Source organism: Arctopsyche grandis, chromosome 13 (genome assembly GCF_051622035.1).
Source record: "Arctopsyche grandis isolate Sample6627 chromosome 13, ASM5162203v2, whole genome shotgun sequence".
NCBI lineage: Eukaryota > Metazoa > Arthropoda > Insecta > Trichoptera > Hydropsychidae > Arctopsyche > Arctopsyche grandis.
Genome location: NC_135367.1, coordinates 11,150,955 through 11,168,079, shown reverse-complemented (window position 1 = coordinate 11,168,079; position 17,125 = coordinate 11,150,955). Strand labels below are relative to the sequence as shown.

At 32.8% G+C, this 17,125-nt stretch overlaps 2 protein-coding genes across 2 annotated transcripts in view; both read left to right on the top strand.

Annotated features, from left to right (window-relative positions):
* The window catches only part of LOC143921168 (uncharacterized), a 420,653-nt gene that overhangs the window by 176,580 nt on the left and 226,948 nt on the right, over nt 1-17,125 (top strand). The window lies entirely within an intron of this gene.
* The window catches only part of form3 (FH2 domain-containing protein formin 3), a 43,133-nt gene that overhangs the window by 24,304 nt on the left and 1,704 nt on the right, over nt 1-17,125 (top strand). Inside the window, exons 4-20 of the mRNA XM_077443978.1 lie at nt 12,759-12,968; nt 13,047-13,206; nt 13,283-13,316; nt 13,399-13,714; nt 13,791-14,087; nt 14,156-14,415; nt 14,494-14,682; nt 14,760-14,886; nt 14,975-15,127; nt 15,202-15,399; nt 15,477-15,599; nt 15,678-15,801; nt 15,880-16,023; nt 16,318-16,449; nt 16,539-16,683; nt 16,759-16,877; nt 16,962-17,105. Coding sequence (XP_077300104.1) covers nt 12,786-12,968; nt 13,047-13,206; nt 13,283-13,316; nt 13,399-13,714; nt 13,791-14,087; nt 14,156-14,415; nt 14,494-14,682; nt 14,760-14,886; nt 14,975-15,127; nt 15,202-15,399; nt 15,477-15,599; nt 15,678-15,801; nt 15,880-16,023; nt 16,318-16,449; nt 16,539-16,683; nt 16,759-16,877; nt 16,962-17,105 — 2,848 coding nt within the window. The 5' untranslated portion in view covers nt 12,759-12,785. The remainder of the gene's footprint in view (nt 1-12,758; nt 12,969-13,046; nt 13,207-13,282; nt 13,317-13,398; nt 13,715-13,790; nt 14,088-14,155; nt 14,416-14,493; nt 14,683-14,759; nt 14,887-14,974; nt 15,128-15,201; nt 15,400-15,476; nt 15,600-15,677; nt 15,802-15,879; nt 16,024-16,317; nt 16,450-16,538; nt 16,684-16,758; nt 16,878-16,961; nt 17,106-17,125) is intronic.

The window sequence follows — 17,125 nt, the reverse complement described above, 5'->3', positions numbered from 1 at the left end:
CGACCACGTATATTTTTATATCGCATTCGGTTTACCTGTATATTATAAAAGAGCAATCGCAATTTCCAGCAGCAGTGAACGCAAAACAAAGAGCTTACGGTTTGGTTTACTGCGAAAGCTTTGTTTAGTTAGTAATGGCTCGAGGCGATTCTGGTGATGGGTGAAGGAAACACCACAGCATCATTTCTCAAACTGTGTGAGCGAAAATGATTAGATTAGCGTGGTATATTCCAAGTGAAAGTACTCGGCTCTGCTCGAATTGAAACTTTTTAGAAACATGTATGTATGTATGTATATGTATATGTATGTATGTGTTACACCGAATCCATTAAATTGTCTATTACAAGCATTCGGCAAGAGAATTGCCGAATGCGTGAAAAATGCAAGCACGTTGCCCAGTACACGGATTCCGTAAATTCTTTGCCGAATGTTATTGACAGCGTGTTATATTATAACCAAGTGTCAAAGTGACAGCTGAATAAGGATGTTTAATTTAGTTTAATTTACATGTTATGTATAATATGACTACATACATATGTTTCACTGTTAAAATATTGATCAAAATGTATAAAAATGGCATTAATTTATGTATAAGTCATATGAGATGATCGAAACATATGTATGTAGTCATATTATACATAATAATATGTAAATTAAACATCCTCATTCAGCTGTCACTTTGACACTTGTCCACGCTGTCCAGTTCTAAAAAACAACACCGGAGCGCTGCTGTCTATTTGCCGACTCCATGCTTTGAGCAGACAAATTCTTGCCGAATACACGCATTCGCCAAAAAATTTGCCAAATCCGTGAACTGGGCAACATGCTTGCATTTTTCATGCATTCGGCAATTCTCTTGCCGAATGCGTGTAATAGACAATTTCACGGATTCGGTGTAACATATGTATATGCTACAGTACAATTGTTCACCCCGGTTGGTTCATGAACGTACTATGTAGTTTGTTTATATATAAACTATTGGTTTTAGTAGAAAATGTACAATTTTAGTCTATAATACAATTGTCTTGCCACACGTGGTTTATTGTGCCACTGTGCTTAACATGTTTAATGGCCAAGACTAGAGGTAGGATAGTCACAGTGCATTGTTGTAAATCCTTTGTAAAAAAGGTTCGGCAAACCTTTAACAATGCATTTACAACCTTTGAATAATACGCGGCACCTTCTGGGTCCGGTGACTAGCCAAGGCTTACAAAAATACAAAAATTATAAAATAAAGCCATGAGAGGTATTTTGAATGTTGGTAGATTAAAAAGTATTAGAAGTATGTTAGATGAATTGGAATGGATGAGTATTAGAAATAGTTTAAATCTTAGTACTTTGTCTTTTGTTTACTTAAGTCAGATCATAAGTTATTACCTAAGTATTTTAAGGATTATACAATAAGAAATAGAGATATCCATAGTTATTATACTAGAAATAAGAACAATTTAGTTGTAGGTAGAGTAAGGAAAAAGAAGACAGCTGGTGGTGTCTTTCACAGGGGTGTGTTCATGTACAATGCCCTCCCTAAGTGCGCCAGGGCTTCTTAGACCGTGGATGCATTCTTGTGAGGTGTGAAGAGACACCTCTGTGAAGGACAGTGCATATAAATTTATATATGAAATTTTAGAGTTAAGTAATTAAGAATGTATTTTTAAATTAACTAAATAGCTAAAATTATATAAATAAATAAATTAGTGCTAGTAGTCGAGAGCTGTCTTTAAATATATTCACCAGTGTCATATGTAACTTTTAGCTATCAATGTTACAATGGCAAGTATTTCCATAGGATATAATATATCCTATGGAAACCATATTACAACGTTGGTATAACTCGGTTGGCTTCCGATAGTAAAAATATACCCAGGGTAAGCATGCATACATAGAGGATGGAACAAACGATTGAAAATACTTAAACCTATGCCTAATAGTTTATGTATGAACAAACTAACTCGTTTGTCAATTTGTTCTTTTGTGTGCTCTATAAAACAGGCCAGATTGGTTGGTGTATGAACAAACTAGAATGTTCATGAACGAATGAAATGTACACTTGGACTGAAACATGTATGTATGTAGTTATTATTTTTTTTAAATTTTTATTTCATATATCAAAACTTAAACTCTTGTAGTATATTACTATAGTAGTTATGTACGTATATCATGTATATTACAATAAGCAATAGATAGTGGGAAAAATAAGCATTTGTATTTGTAAAATAAATGATTAAATAACATTTTGATGGAAAATAAGCTGAAGATTGATCGTGGAGAATGGTACTGTTTAATTTAAATACAAGTATTAGAAAGTAAAAGTGAAAAAGGAAATTGTTTTTTTTAAAGCTTGTTTATGTATTTTGCATCTTTTGGATTAAGTATGTATGTAATTAAAACATACATACATTCGTATTATATACAATAATATCCGATAGAATTTATAGTTTTATGATTAAAAACGTCTGAGAAACGCTGCCCTATAATATACATTGTATAGATCTGCTCTCTCTTGTTCTTTCCTTTGTGTATTTGCATAATATGAATGCGATTACATGTACATATTTTCAATTATGTATCAGCACTTGATTCTGATTGCATCTTGACAATTATTCTATATATATGTAAGTACATACATGTGTATTTAACCTTTCAATAACTGAATGTATTGAATTTAAAGTTAATTAGATGTACATACGTATATTAATAAAATAAGCGTCCTTGTGGTTGTTATTTCAATACATATTTATAGGTTTTCTACAGATCGATAGTAAGACAAATAGTTCAATTACAAGTGTTTATCTAAGTAGATTATGCACGTATTGGTATATTTGTATTTGTATTACGTGTTTGATCAGAAACGACGAATGCGTTTGTTTGTTTGATTTGAGTTTTAGCGCTTTAAATGGCAAAGAACGTGTGCGAAGAATTAGCAGATTTTAGCATTTTCCGGTCGACGACATGTTTGAACAATACATATGTACATATGCGAAAAGAATCTGCTACTAAATTAACAATGTACAAATTATTATTAGCAGTTTCGTATATTTATAGAGTTCAGCTGAGATGCAGAAACTTTCGATAAAAGGTCACCCGTAAATCTTGTATTAGAAGTTATTTAATCTTCAAGTGCTAATATTAAATTTCTTAAGTACATATAAATACACCGATATATTATGTATGCTAAGAGCATAAGTGACAAATATACATAGTATGAAAGTCTACCGGAAAAATCTATAATATTTATAATTCTATTGGTGTTTACTGATTTACCGAAATACTGGCAGCTAAAATTATACTAACAGGAATTTTTGCAATTGATTTGATCTGTATTTGCCGGATCTTGATCTGTATTTTCCGACTTACCAAAAATCGTAAAAATGTATTGAAAAAAAATATATATTTATAAATTTTCATCACAAAGTAGCGTGGATTACATGCAAATTAGCCGGTATGCAAATATTCGAATGTGAGAAAAATATTTGTTGACGATAATATTTAATATCACGTACTTATGTATAATATAATATTACATATTTTAAATACATTTATGTGCGAATCCAATCGTGAAGATTAGCTTGGATCAATATAAATAAATTTTAAATATAAAGAGGTTGTTATAATACGTTAAACATTCAACAAATTTAATTAATAATACATATTATAAATATTAATACTACTTTTCAGTCTATATTGGATAATATTACAATATATTTAGATCGAAACTAAAAATTGATATTTCATTAATTAATTATTTACATATGTATGTGTATCCATAAAATGCGATAAATCGAGTATGATAGATAGATTTAGAGAGGGAAAATGTGTATGCATTTGTATGTACATATGTATGTATCTTCTACTTTACAAAACTTGTCGAAAATTTGTTTCCGGATTTTTTGCCTACATATGTATATCTACATGCATATGTATGTACGAGTATATTACTATTATTGTTATTAAAAAAATATATTTACCATGGTGTCATTATGGGTTTTGCACCCAAGTCAACACCTATGGCTAAATTAGAACATCATTATTATAAATTTGAAACTATATATGTATGTATGTATATTCAAATAATAGTGACAAATGAGGATAGATTTCCAATTTATTTAGAACCGTTTCAACAATCATATTAGATATGTATACATATGTATGTAAGTTTAATAAAATGCAATGTTTGGCATTATATTATATAATAATATTATGTTATGGTTACTAATTATAGTTTTGTTATGTTATATTTTGGTTATTAATTTTAGTTGTTACTTTTGTTATTTGTTACATATTCATTAGCAATTTGCTATTAAATAAATAAATAGATAAATTGGTAAACTCTGATAAGAAAAGATCGACCTGGAGTCACATACATACATACATATATCCAAGGTGTGGCCAGAAGCACCGGGTCAGGGATTGAACCCATGACCCCTCAGTTGATAGAAATATACGCTAACCACTGAGCTATGTTGATGGTCATATATGTACATATATACATATTTATTTATTATTTTATTTATTCAATCAATCATGCACACTCGTCTAACAGATTACTCAAACGCGACGAGTGTGCTGTACAGGTTTAGAATTATTTACTAATTATTTAAACATGTGTGTATTATTAAACACGATATCTATGGTCAAACGATTATCAACCACAGAGACATCTATGGACACATTTTTAAAATAAGGGAAAATCGAGTTGCTGAATAATTCGATTTTTTGCGAAACGTATAGTACAGGGTTGCCAAATTATTATAACCGTTTCAATAAAATCAGATAAATTGGCAAAAAATCGACCTTGGAGTCACGTATTCAAGGTCTGACCAGCAGCATACGGGATAGAAACCGTGACTACACAATTGAAAGCATTACATGCCAACAATTGATCTGATCTGTTTTTATTTCAATATATTCATGATGAAAAAAATTAAGATCACAGTAATTTTCGACATAATTTATGTGTATGTATACTTTTTTTATAATTGCGTGAACTTTGAAGACTCAGTGATGTGGCGATTGATGGCTTGTTGTCATTTTTATTCGATTCAATTACACAGTACAAGCTAGTGAATTTTACATAATTTACATAAGCCAATCGCGGCGCATTACATATTTAAGATTTATTGATCGTTTTTCAAAATTGCGCTATGATAATGGTCGGTTTTTGTCGTAAACGTTGAAGAGCCGTAATTAAACGTCATCCATCATAGATTGACCTCAATTATGAAAAATAATCGTTGTTCTCAATAATCACATACATGCATTAAAATGTGTGCATAGGAAACTGGAATATGTACCTAGTCACCGATACCTGTATAATGTTTATACATCAAGTCTAATATTTTAATAGTCCAATATGGAAAGTCTTTCCCAGTAGAAATTTTGTGTAACTAAAATTTTCATACATATGTATGTATATGTATGTTATAGTCCAAGTGTACATTAGGTTCGTTTATGCACATACTAGATTTTTGGTGAACAAACTATTTGGCATAAGTATAAAAAGTATTCTCAATCGTTTGTCCCACCCTCTATGTACATGTACATATGTATGCTTACCCTGGGTTGCAATATTTTAAAAATGAGCGGAAACGGAAATCATAGCAACGTTGTTATGTGTTTGCATAGGATTTCCCTTTTAAATATTCAGCTTTTTGCATCTCACAGGATTTGACAGCCAAAAGTTTCATAGGACACCTGGTGAGTCTATAATATTTAAAGATAGCTTTTGACTGTTCGTACTTAAACTAAATGCAATAGTTCGTGTATGAACAAACTAGTGTGTTCACGAACGAACCGGATAGGATATCTCTTTTAAATACTTTGTGTTTTGACATCTCAAAGGTTTTGAAAGCTAAATGTTTCATCCGACTTTTCATGCGTTACATTAGCGGAATATTCTATCGAGTGGTACGCAAATCAAAAAAGGTTGGGAGCCGCTGGTCTATAAGATATGCTAGGGTCGAGAGGTGCTGAAAGAGGGCGAAATCACACAGGGAAGTACGGCACGTCGTGTGCATGGCTCCCCGCTGTAGGTGGTTTCCTACATTTCTTCAAATATTGGGATACACCGTTATCAAGCAAGGATAAATACACGGATACAATTTTACCGAAAACACTCCAGAGTGTCATTTTGGGGCAGGGCGTGCTGGGCGTTCCATGAATATGTGCAAGGCACGGCCCATTTTTTTCGCATGTTTAAAGTATCTAAAAAAAACCACGTGCCACGTACAACGCTGTGTGTTTTCGCCATTAGGGCGTCCTTAGTCTCTTCCTTTCGCCCTTAAGAGGGCTGGACAGCAGCGCCTTGTCCATACAAACGTACTATACTCCTCCCTTCCTCAATTATGGCACTAGAGAAATTATTTTTTAATATGCTATGGATATCCACCATTGGGGTGCATCTATCGTTTTATTTTTTTGATTAATTATTTTTTATATGAGCTAGGAGCCGCCAAACATCTATAAAATCGCCTTTTTTATACACCCACGAAACGAGTCCAGCGTGCTTATTTAACGGTCGATTTTAAAAAAAATACGCATACAGTTGAATATAAAATATCTTTCTCATACCGATGATGGAATTTTTTTAAAAATTGGTCCAGTTTTGGAGGAGAAAATAGTAGAATACGAAACCTCGATTTTGTCAATTTAAAATACGTTTTATCTGGTCGAAGCGCAACTGTCGCATTCACTCAATATATATATTGATATATATTGTCTCATTCACTCAATATATATATATCGAAGAAAGGAACGGTAACAAAATTAAGGTTTCAGGTGTACAGCCCTCTTAAGTCTCTTTCTACAGCGGATATATTATGTATACTATTTGATTGTTATTGATAATATGCTTTTCACGTCTGTTTGATTTATGCTAAGAAGTCAACGTTTTGTACAATTGGAAAAAAAGTAAATCTCTCGAAAAATAGCTTATTTCATAACAACAAAGACATCCAACCGCAGATGCTTATCGTATTACGAAATATAATAATAAATCGACGAAGGAGCGGTGTGTAGAGAAGAGACCGGTCACGATTTTAGCAGGAAGTAGTTCCGTTGGCAGGAAACTGTCACCAACAAAACAATAGGAGTGTTCGTACAGTTACGTGAGACCATATCTGACACGCTCGGGTCATCATCGTCAATATTTCCACCTGTCGTCAAACACTTCGAGGTGAATCATTGCCATTGCCCTCCACAATGAACCAATAACGATCAACGCATCCGCAAGCGGCCCGACACCAAAAAGCATCGATCGTAGTTTTATGGTGCGATAATGTGCGTACATGTAATATAATCGGTCATTGATTAGGTTGAGATATTTAGTGGTGATGTGTAAGAGGGGCTGTGCCCTCGAGAGCCCCCGTCTGAAGGTGGGCGTTCGAATCAGATTTGATTGTAGCGAATATATGCGCCCCCGCAATGCTTACGTAACTCTTGGCGTAGGAGTATGTACATATATACATACATATGTATGTATTTGTACCAAATACTGACTATCATACTTGTGCGCATCTCTACAACCTCGCTTTCTTCATCTTGTTTCCACTTTTTGACTCAAAACTACAACGGTAGTTGCGTCATGAAAATCTCTTATATTTACATATATCGTCAACCCTTTGAGTGCTGACGTCTTTTGTGTTGAAAGCCCGCCACGCTGAAAATTTCGCTAACACATCCAACTAGAATTAATTAGACATTCAATAGAAAGCAGGTATAAAAATTGTAACTAATCTAAACAAATCCTAGATAACTATCGTCAAGTATTTCGAGTTTTAATATATCTCTAATATATCTTGCAACAATATAAAATAAACAAAATAATTCTATTAATGGATGTATTTTTCCAAAACTAGTTCCATCTTTTTCGTTGTTGTTAAAATGTAATGCTCACAATCTAAATGCCAAGCCACAATCTAAAATACTCAGCAGTTAGATTTTCATTGGGAAATTCTGCTATGGTTATAAATTCAGAAATTCCGATGTAAACCAGTCTTTATAACCGTTGAATGACACGGATTACATGTTCATGTTCAATGTATTTTTACATGTTCATTACAAAAATACATGTTCTATGTATCTTTTTAAATGGTACCTGGAAAGGCTTAGCGGGTAGTATTCTTGTTTACTTTGTAAATGCTCAAAATTTCAGGCCCATGGACTTGTTGGTAAAACGCTGATCGGCGTTGGCCAGCATTCAAAAGGTTAAACAGATCAAGAATGAAGCTTTGTTACAATAATCATTAGTTGAACCGATGACTTATAGTTAGTCCGCAGTATGGGGGTAAAATTATGCGAAAAATGTATGAAATTTTGTATGATATTCTATAAATGGCGCAACGTAGCTAACTGGTTAAGCCATTGTTTACCAGGAGAGTGGTCAAGGGTTCAAATCCCAGCTGGAATCGAAAATTTATATACGCTGCTGGCAAAATCTGTATGGTTATTAAATCCAGACCCACCATCTTCTGCTTAAGTCTTTCCATTTTATTTAACTTTATTGTTGTATCAGATACAATAAAATCGGCACCCCCCCCCCCCCCACAAACTCGTCGCTTGTTACAATATGTTTACCTGCATTGTAGAATGTGTTTAGTGTTAAACCAGCAACATATGTACATAGATGAGTAGTTAGCATGTAATGCTTTCGATTGTGTGGTCATGGGTTCTATCCCCGGCTTTGTTGCTGGCCAGGCCTCGGATATATGACTCCAAGTTGGATCGTTTCCTTTCAGAGTTTGCCAATTTATCTGATTTCATTGGAAACGGTTCCTACATATTGGCAATCCTGTCCTATATCTCGCAAAATTTGAGTTTACATCATCTCATAATTTGTTGATATTTAAAAATGCCGGAAAAAATTTGTCCATAGATGTCTCTATGATGATCGATTTTTGTGATTGGCCTTGAATAATACTTATGTACAATGTCTTGTTAGTAAAAATGGGTGTATATCTGTATAAATAAATATTAAAATAAAAGTTTGACCATAGGTGTCACTTTGGGGCAACTTGTCGTTGAATCTATGGTAAAAATGAAATAAATGACGGTAATAAACGAAATTTGTAATTCCAATGATTTTCTCAGTGTAAATGTATTGTACAAAACGATGGAATAAACTAATCTTTGTGTAACGATTGCTCTGATATTTTCATTCTACGTATTTTTACATTTTTTCACATGTGAAACACGCTATTTATTAATTAGCTCTAACTATCAAGTAAATATGATGGATGAATGTGCTTCAAATGTGCATTATTTATGTTTTGCACTTAATGTAAGTTAGACATGTGGACGTCATGTGTTTTCCTGGCGCCGATGCGCAATTTGAAAAACGTATCATTGAAGGAAGTTGTCGATTTATGTATTGTAATGTTTTACTTTATATAGATCGAAGGTCGCAACTACTGCGCTCCATATAGGTATTGAATTCTGGAATAAGATAAATTAATTCAATTGAAAAACGCAACTCATTATCATCAAATGTACGTACATACGTACATATTTACATTTACCAGAAGAAAATTTCATTTTATTGTATTTATGTATGTAGAAATCAGAGATACTTATTTTAAAAATGAATAGATATAATGTTTAATGTACGGGAAAAAACATTCTTAGATTGTATTTTTTTATAAATACACAATACATTGGATTGTATAATACATAAATGTATGTACATACATATGTATGTTGCGAAAATAAGAGACATCGACGAGTGGATAGATATGATACATACATACATACATATGTATTTATATTATATGTACGTATTTACATACATATGTATGCGTAAAAACAAGTAAACTAAAATTGACTTAGCGTGTCAGATATAATAGCTATTAATAATTAAATATTATATAGATTTTGTCGAATGATAAATTGTGTTCACTACTAGCTGTATGAAAATGAAGATGAAATCAAGATAAATTGCTTTCGGAAGATTAAACACAATTGTTAAATTTAGACTATAGAAAGATTTCGATCAATTTGGATCTTTATAATGCTTTTTAACATCAGGTGTGAGTAAAGAGTGAGATATGTAGATACAGGAAGATCATAAATGGTGTCCATGAAGATGCGATGTATACACAGGAATGGGAAAAAAATTAAAAGACAAGAGTGAATATATGAAGGGTTGAAAATGATGTTGATGAAGGTAAACGGATTATTTCGCACATTGTTGCCACAAAAATCGCGAATACGGAAAATCTGGCACTCAACTACTCGTTAGTACAATATTTCGCGTGGGTTACTTTCGATTGATGATGTTTTTGGGTGTCAGATATTCGTGCGCGAGATCGCTTTTTGCGGAATAATCACCGAACCGTTGATGACACGTATGAAATTATTTGTAAGAAGTAAGCATCTCCTGTTTAGTTTAATTCGTTATTTTATTAGATAACATAAACATTTTTATATTGATAATATTCAAATTTATATTCATATTGAGTGCTTACATATATATTTTATAGGCATAATAATAGTGTTAATATAAATGTAGAATAAATATTTATTACCCACATTTATTTCAACAGAACAACACTTAATGAATATACGAGTATTCTCACAATGTGGTCTGTGGTATAATTCATTTTAGTCGAGTGTTTAGTAATTCGGATAGAAGAAATAAATTTATGACAGATCATATCGTATTACTCGAGAAATAGCCACTCAGTTAATTAAACACAAGGAGTTGCATGTGCATGCAAACACACTACATAGGTATATGAATAACTATAGGGTATGCAGACATTATGCAATAATATATGTAATTTTCATTGTTTATATTGACATTTGTGAGAATGTTTGGTGTTGGAATAGATTTAAACTATTTTACATCTAATATATAATTTCAGAAGAAATTTTGTATGTATGTATGTAAGTTTTGGTTCGTAGAATCCGTGACGTTAAATTTAATAAAAAAAAAAACAAATGAATATTCAAATAAATTTAATAAAATTTTTACTATTAGATTAGCCATGTTTAACCGGTTTATATCACAAATACCGAGCGAAGCCGGGTAAAACCACTAGTATATTATATTTTCAACATCAACTACATATGTATGTATTGACAGTTGAAAAAAACATCTTTCAACTTAGTAAGTTCATTAAGCAGTAGTTAAATCTTTTTATTTAATAATAACACAAAAAAACAAAATTATTTTGAATAATCAAACAAAAACTTTTTTTAAACGAATAAATTGCATATTATTTAAAAACTTAACTGAAACAAAACTTTTTGACAAATATTCTTACTTTTGATGTGGATTAAGCTTTAAACCACATTTAAATTACATATACTATTTCATGCATTTGTTTTAATATTAATTAGAAAGCACAAATATAAAACTATAAAATCTAAATTTAAGGGGATATATGAAAATTTCCTACCAATCTGTCGATCATCTATATAAGGTGTAGTCAACATTTGTCGGTGAATTCGCTCTCCGTAGCGCCTTGAACACTGGTGTTATTTTCCAAATAAGGAAAGCAGTTGACCATTTTGAGTGGCACCAGAAAGGCGGGTGGATATTTGTCTTTTTTTATTATACGAGTATTATACACATATGTGCGAAGTAATGTATGCATGTTCAAAAAACCGGAACCGGCAAAAAAAAAAGCGATAATGTGTTAATGACATACATTCAACGACATTGATGACGAAATTTTGGGATATCTTAAAAATTACCTATGAGCTAATTGAAAACATTCACATATAATCACAGAGCTGGGAGAAAAATTTTGATATATCATTTTGTATTGTATCGTATTCATATTACAACAGAGCCACATATCACATGTGAAGATTTTGCATTTGAATAACGTTTTATGGTTATTTTTTACATTTGTGATTCAAATGACTAATGACAAGCAACAGATGATCCAATTATTCTCTCTACGAAAATAATTGGATCTTGAAACTCTACGAAATATTGTGGAATTATTAATTTTCTTCTTCTTAGTGTGATTAGATATATAAATGATATTTTATTTATAGATTTTTCTGCGATATATATTAAGAGGGCTGGACACCAGCGCCTTGTCCATACAAACGTATTAGACTTCTCCCTTCCTCAATTATGGCACTAGAGAAATTATTTTTTAATAAGCTATGGATATCCACCATTGGACCACGGATATCCACCATCTATCGTTTTATTTTTTTAATTAGTTATTTTTTATAGGAGCTAGGAGCCGCCAAACATCTATAAAATCGCCTCTTTTTTACACCCACGAAAAGAGTCCAGCGTGCTTATTTAACGGTCGATTTAAAAAAAAATACGCGCATAGTTGCACAGAAAATATCTTTCTCATACCGATGATGATTTTTTTTTTAAATTGGTCCAGTTTTGGAGGAGAAAATAGGGGAATACGAAACCTCGATTTTGTCAATTTAAAATACGTTTATCTGGTCGAAGCGCAACTGTCGCATTCACTCAATATATATATCATTCTCAATATATATATCGAAGAAAGGAACGGCAACAAAATTAAGGTTTCGGGTGTACAGCCCTCTTAAGATGATTTGTCTGCAATGCAAATCTCATGCTATTAATATTCAAACTACTGAAAAATTTTAAGAAAAAGTTATATATTTTTACTAACCTCTTCTTATTTTAACTTTCATCTGCTCGAGTAATGTCAAGTTATTTGTCAGTTAAATAAAACTTTATGTGAAAACACAGTTTGTGATCATTTAATTAGCGCTTTGTTACTGCGGTGTATTAATTTTGGTGTATATTTGGATTCTAGGTAAAAAAGTAAAAGCAAATAGCCAAAATGGAAAGTCGTGTCGGTCTCGAGTACATTGTAGAGAATAAGGAATACATGGGAAAGCTGGCAGCAGCATTGGGCAGTACCAGCACACCTGTGAAAAGACAAGTGGTGGAACTACTCTCGGCTCTCTGTGTTTACAGTGCTGCTGGTTATGGACGTGCCCTTGACACCTTAGCACATTATCAGGTTATTTATTTTTCATTGTATTGAAATCTTAAAACATTCATTTTAATATTATTATTTCATAACACTTTTATTTTTCAGAATCAAAAAGGAGAACGATATAGATTTAGTGTGATTGTATCTGAACTAGAAAAAGCTTCTCAATCGGATTACCAGACTGCTTTAGTAGCTTTTATTAATTGCCTAATTATATCAGCTCCACGTTTACCTGATAGGATTCGTGTTAGAAACGAATTTATAGGTTTGAATAACATATACTATAAATTTTAATACTTTTAACACATTTTCTAATGTACTGCTTTTTTTTTCAATTCTAGGTCTCAATATATTACCAATTCTTAATAAATTAAGGTAATTTTTTAGACATTGGAATTCATCAGTTTAAATATGACACATACGTTTGGGCTAAAATTAACATGAGTGTATTTTACAGACAAAATAGTGCGGGTGTAGCAGACCTAGCAGTTCAATTAGATGTGTTTGCCGAGCAGCGCGATAGTGACGAAGCTCGTGGACCAGAAGGAATCAATCTCAACTCCCATTTAGACGTATTTTATGCATTGTTGAGGAGAGTTTCCGACACTCCTCACGAAGCTACATTTCTCAGTTTGCTGCAACACCTCTTGAGAGCCGAGCCCAATGATCCTATGGGAACATTGGCGTGGGATGCGGCCGAAACTTTAGTTCATAGAGCTACTCTATTGGAAAATTCAGAAGAGGCTGCAAAGCTTTTGCGGACACCAACTCAAGTATATACATACATGCATTTAAAACATGTTTTTAATTTATATGTATGTGTTTTTTTTATGTTAATAATTGTTTAAGGCTAAATTGGGTTGCGTTCATTGTCAACATAGAGGAGATTCTAATAGTCCCAATAGGAAATCATCTCTTCAAGCTACAAGAGCATTCTCACCTCCACCACCACCACCTCCACCAGCACCATGTGGTCCTCCACCTCCACCGCCTCCAGCTCCTTCTGGTCCACCACCTCCACCCTTGCGTGTTCCACCACCACCGGAAATCATAGAACCAGCCGCTCCTTTATTACCCCAACAGGAAACACCTGTACCAAAAACAAAGATGAAAACAGTCAACTGGAACAAAATACCCAACAATAAAGTAATTATTTTAAAATTCACTTAATATATAAAATCTATAGATATTTTCAAACTCATATATAATTTCAGGTGATTGGCAAAAACAATATTTGGTCAATTGTAGCTTTGAAGCATAAACACCCTTCAGCAGCTGGAATCGATTGGGAAGAAATGGAAGGATTGTTTTGTCAACAAATACCCCCAGGTTCTGCTGGATCCTCTCCGCGTTTAGGTAGATTGAATAATGAAGCTCAAGATAGTAAAAAACCAAGAAAAGAAACAACTGAAATAACTTTGCTGGACGGAAAAAGAAGTTTGAATGTTAATATATTCCTTAAACAATTTAGAAGGTATACATATTATATGTTAGTTAATTTTTTTTATGAGTGTTGTAAGGCAAATTTTATTTCTTTATTTTTAATTAACAGCTCAAATGAAGAAATTATAGAAATGTTGCGGATTGGAGCCCAAGGTGCGGTGGGTGCCGAAAGACTTAGAGGGCTTTTAAGATTAATGCCAGAACTTGACGAATTGGATGTTTTAAAAGCATTCAATGGCGACAGTACCAAATTGGGCAACGCTGAAAAGTTTCTCATGCAACTAATACAATTACCAAAGTATTTAATTATTTCAAACTAACAAAAATAAAATCACATTTATAACGATTATCTAATAAACGCTTGTTCGATGACAGTTACAAATTGAGGATAGAAGCTATGCTACTAAAAGAAGAATTTGCTGCAGCTACCAGCTATTTGGAAAGTTCAATTAATGCGATTTTAGTAGCCGGAGATGATTTACAATCAAGTCAAGCTCTTCAAGTACGAAACATTTACAATAATACAGCATACAAATATAATTCATAGTGATGAATTGTTTTATTTTTATATTTCTTGGCACTTTTTTTAGGAAGTTTTATACACAGCATTGATTGCTGGTAATTTTTTGAATGCCGGAGGATATGCTGGATGTGCAGCTGGAGTGAAACTTTCATCGCTTCAAAAGCTTGTCGACATACGAGCAAATAAACCTGGAATGAATTTAATGCATTATGTTGCCATTGTAAGAACTATTCAATGATTATTCTTGTTTAAGTTATAATATTTTAAAATGTAATTTCGTGGAAATTTTTACAGCAAGCTGAAAGAAAAAATAAAGACTTGGTGCATTTTGCGGATGATTTGCGAATTTTAGAAGACGCTTCTAAAACAACTGTGGAGCAAATCAATAACGAAATAAACACATTAGATACACGAATAACAAAAATAAAGAAACAAGTAGAAATGCCGTCAACAGATATTGATATTAGAGGGCAAATGGATGAATTTCTTCAAGTAAAGATGCTTTTTTTTAACTTTGATTTGTTCTAGATTTATTTACATGAAAATTTTTCATTTCATTATTATTTTAGATGGCTGCGAAAGAAGTAACAGCACTTAAGAAAGATATGGACGAAGTTGAAGTAATGCGAAAGTCTTTGGCAGATTTCTTCTGTGAAGACCCTGCATCTTTTAAACTAGAAGAATGTTTCAAAGTACACACTATTCCAAATGTTCAATATATATTTTAATTTAAATTATATGTGTTATATTTGATACATTTTAAATTTTAGGTACTCTTAGGTTTCTGCATGCGTTATCGTCAAGCAGCTGGAGAAAATTTGAGACGCCGATTGCAGGAGCAACAAGCTGCAGCTCGTCGACAGCAACGCGAAGATCAACTGCGTCGTCGTCAAGGTATGGAAATTATATTATCTATATTAAAAATGAAAGGTATGTTATAGGTTTGTAAATTTGTATTAATTGAAAATTTAGGTAGTACACCGTGTTCCGACTCTGAAAGTGGAATAGTTGATTCACTGCTTTTGGATATTCGAGCTGGATTTCCACAGGGAAGGCGACCGTCAGGACGATTTCAACACGAAAACCAAGTCAATATTCCCGTTGATGCATCTCCCGGTAATAAGAATAGCTATTTTTTGACACTAAACCATTTTATACCTTCTGTGCATACTAATTCTTTCTATGCCTTCTACTAATTTTATAGGACAATATTTTGTTTCAAATATACTAACATATTACATGAGAAAAATCTTCTTCTTGTTGATGTGAATCTGAAGAACTATATGAGAAAAAATAATGCTACAATGTATGCATTTTTACATTACACTAATTGTTAGATATATTTCATGGGTATAGCTCATCTGATCGAGCATGTTTATATTGTATTCAAATGAGAATTTATCACTACAGATATAACACCAACAGGAAGTTTGCGTAGACGAAGAGGTCGTCTGACATCCGAAGAAGACGAAGATGGCTTATTACAATTCTTAAGAGCTTCTAACGACACTCAACGAGAACGTAAATCTTGGGGAAGTTTAGGTAACTTACATTGTTTTATTAAATAAGATAGACCATTTAAAAAAATACAACCTTTTTTTTTTAAATTATGAAATATTTGTATAATTTAGACGGTTCGTGGCCAAGAAGAAGCGGCATGTCGAGGGCACGTTTGGATATACCTTATGGAAACAGTGCTAGAGAAAGACCAGCATCACCACGATTACCACTTGAATCGTCTCAAACTCCATCTCAGGAAGAAACGCCAAAACCAAAGTACTGTATATTACTTAATAATAAATAATTGACTGTTGCAAAACAATGGAATGATTTGAATTTAATTTAAAACAGGGAATGGAGGCAAAAAATCGAGTCATGGCTTCGAGCAAATCATCAAGATCATCAAGTTGATGACTTACGAAACAAAGCCCGACAGATTCAGGCCAATCGACGATCCCTCGAAGATTCAGGTACGAAGAGTTATCATACATTTATGTACGTAACTAATGACAGACGATACTTAAAATGCTGATTATATCCTTCACTTCTTATAGAAAGTGAAAGAAGTGGACCTTTAGATACATTACCCGAAGGTAAATTAGCTGAAAGCAACCCTGCTAATCGGGTATCTACGACTGATTGGAAACCATCTGCTGTTTTGGATAAAGATGTTGTTGGTGCGATGGAAGCAATAGAAGGTAGTTCGAATCGGGTGTAT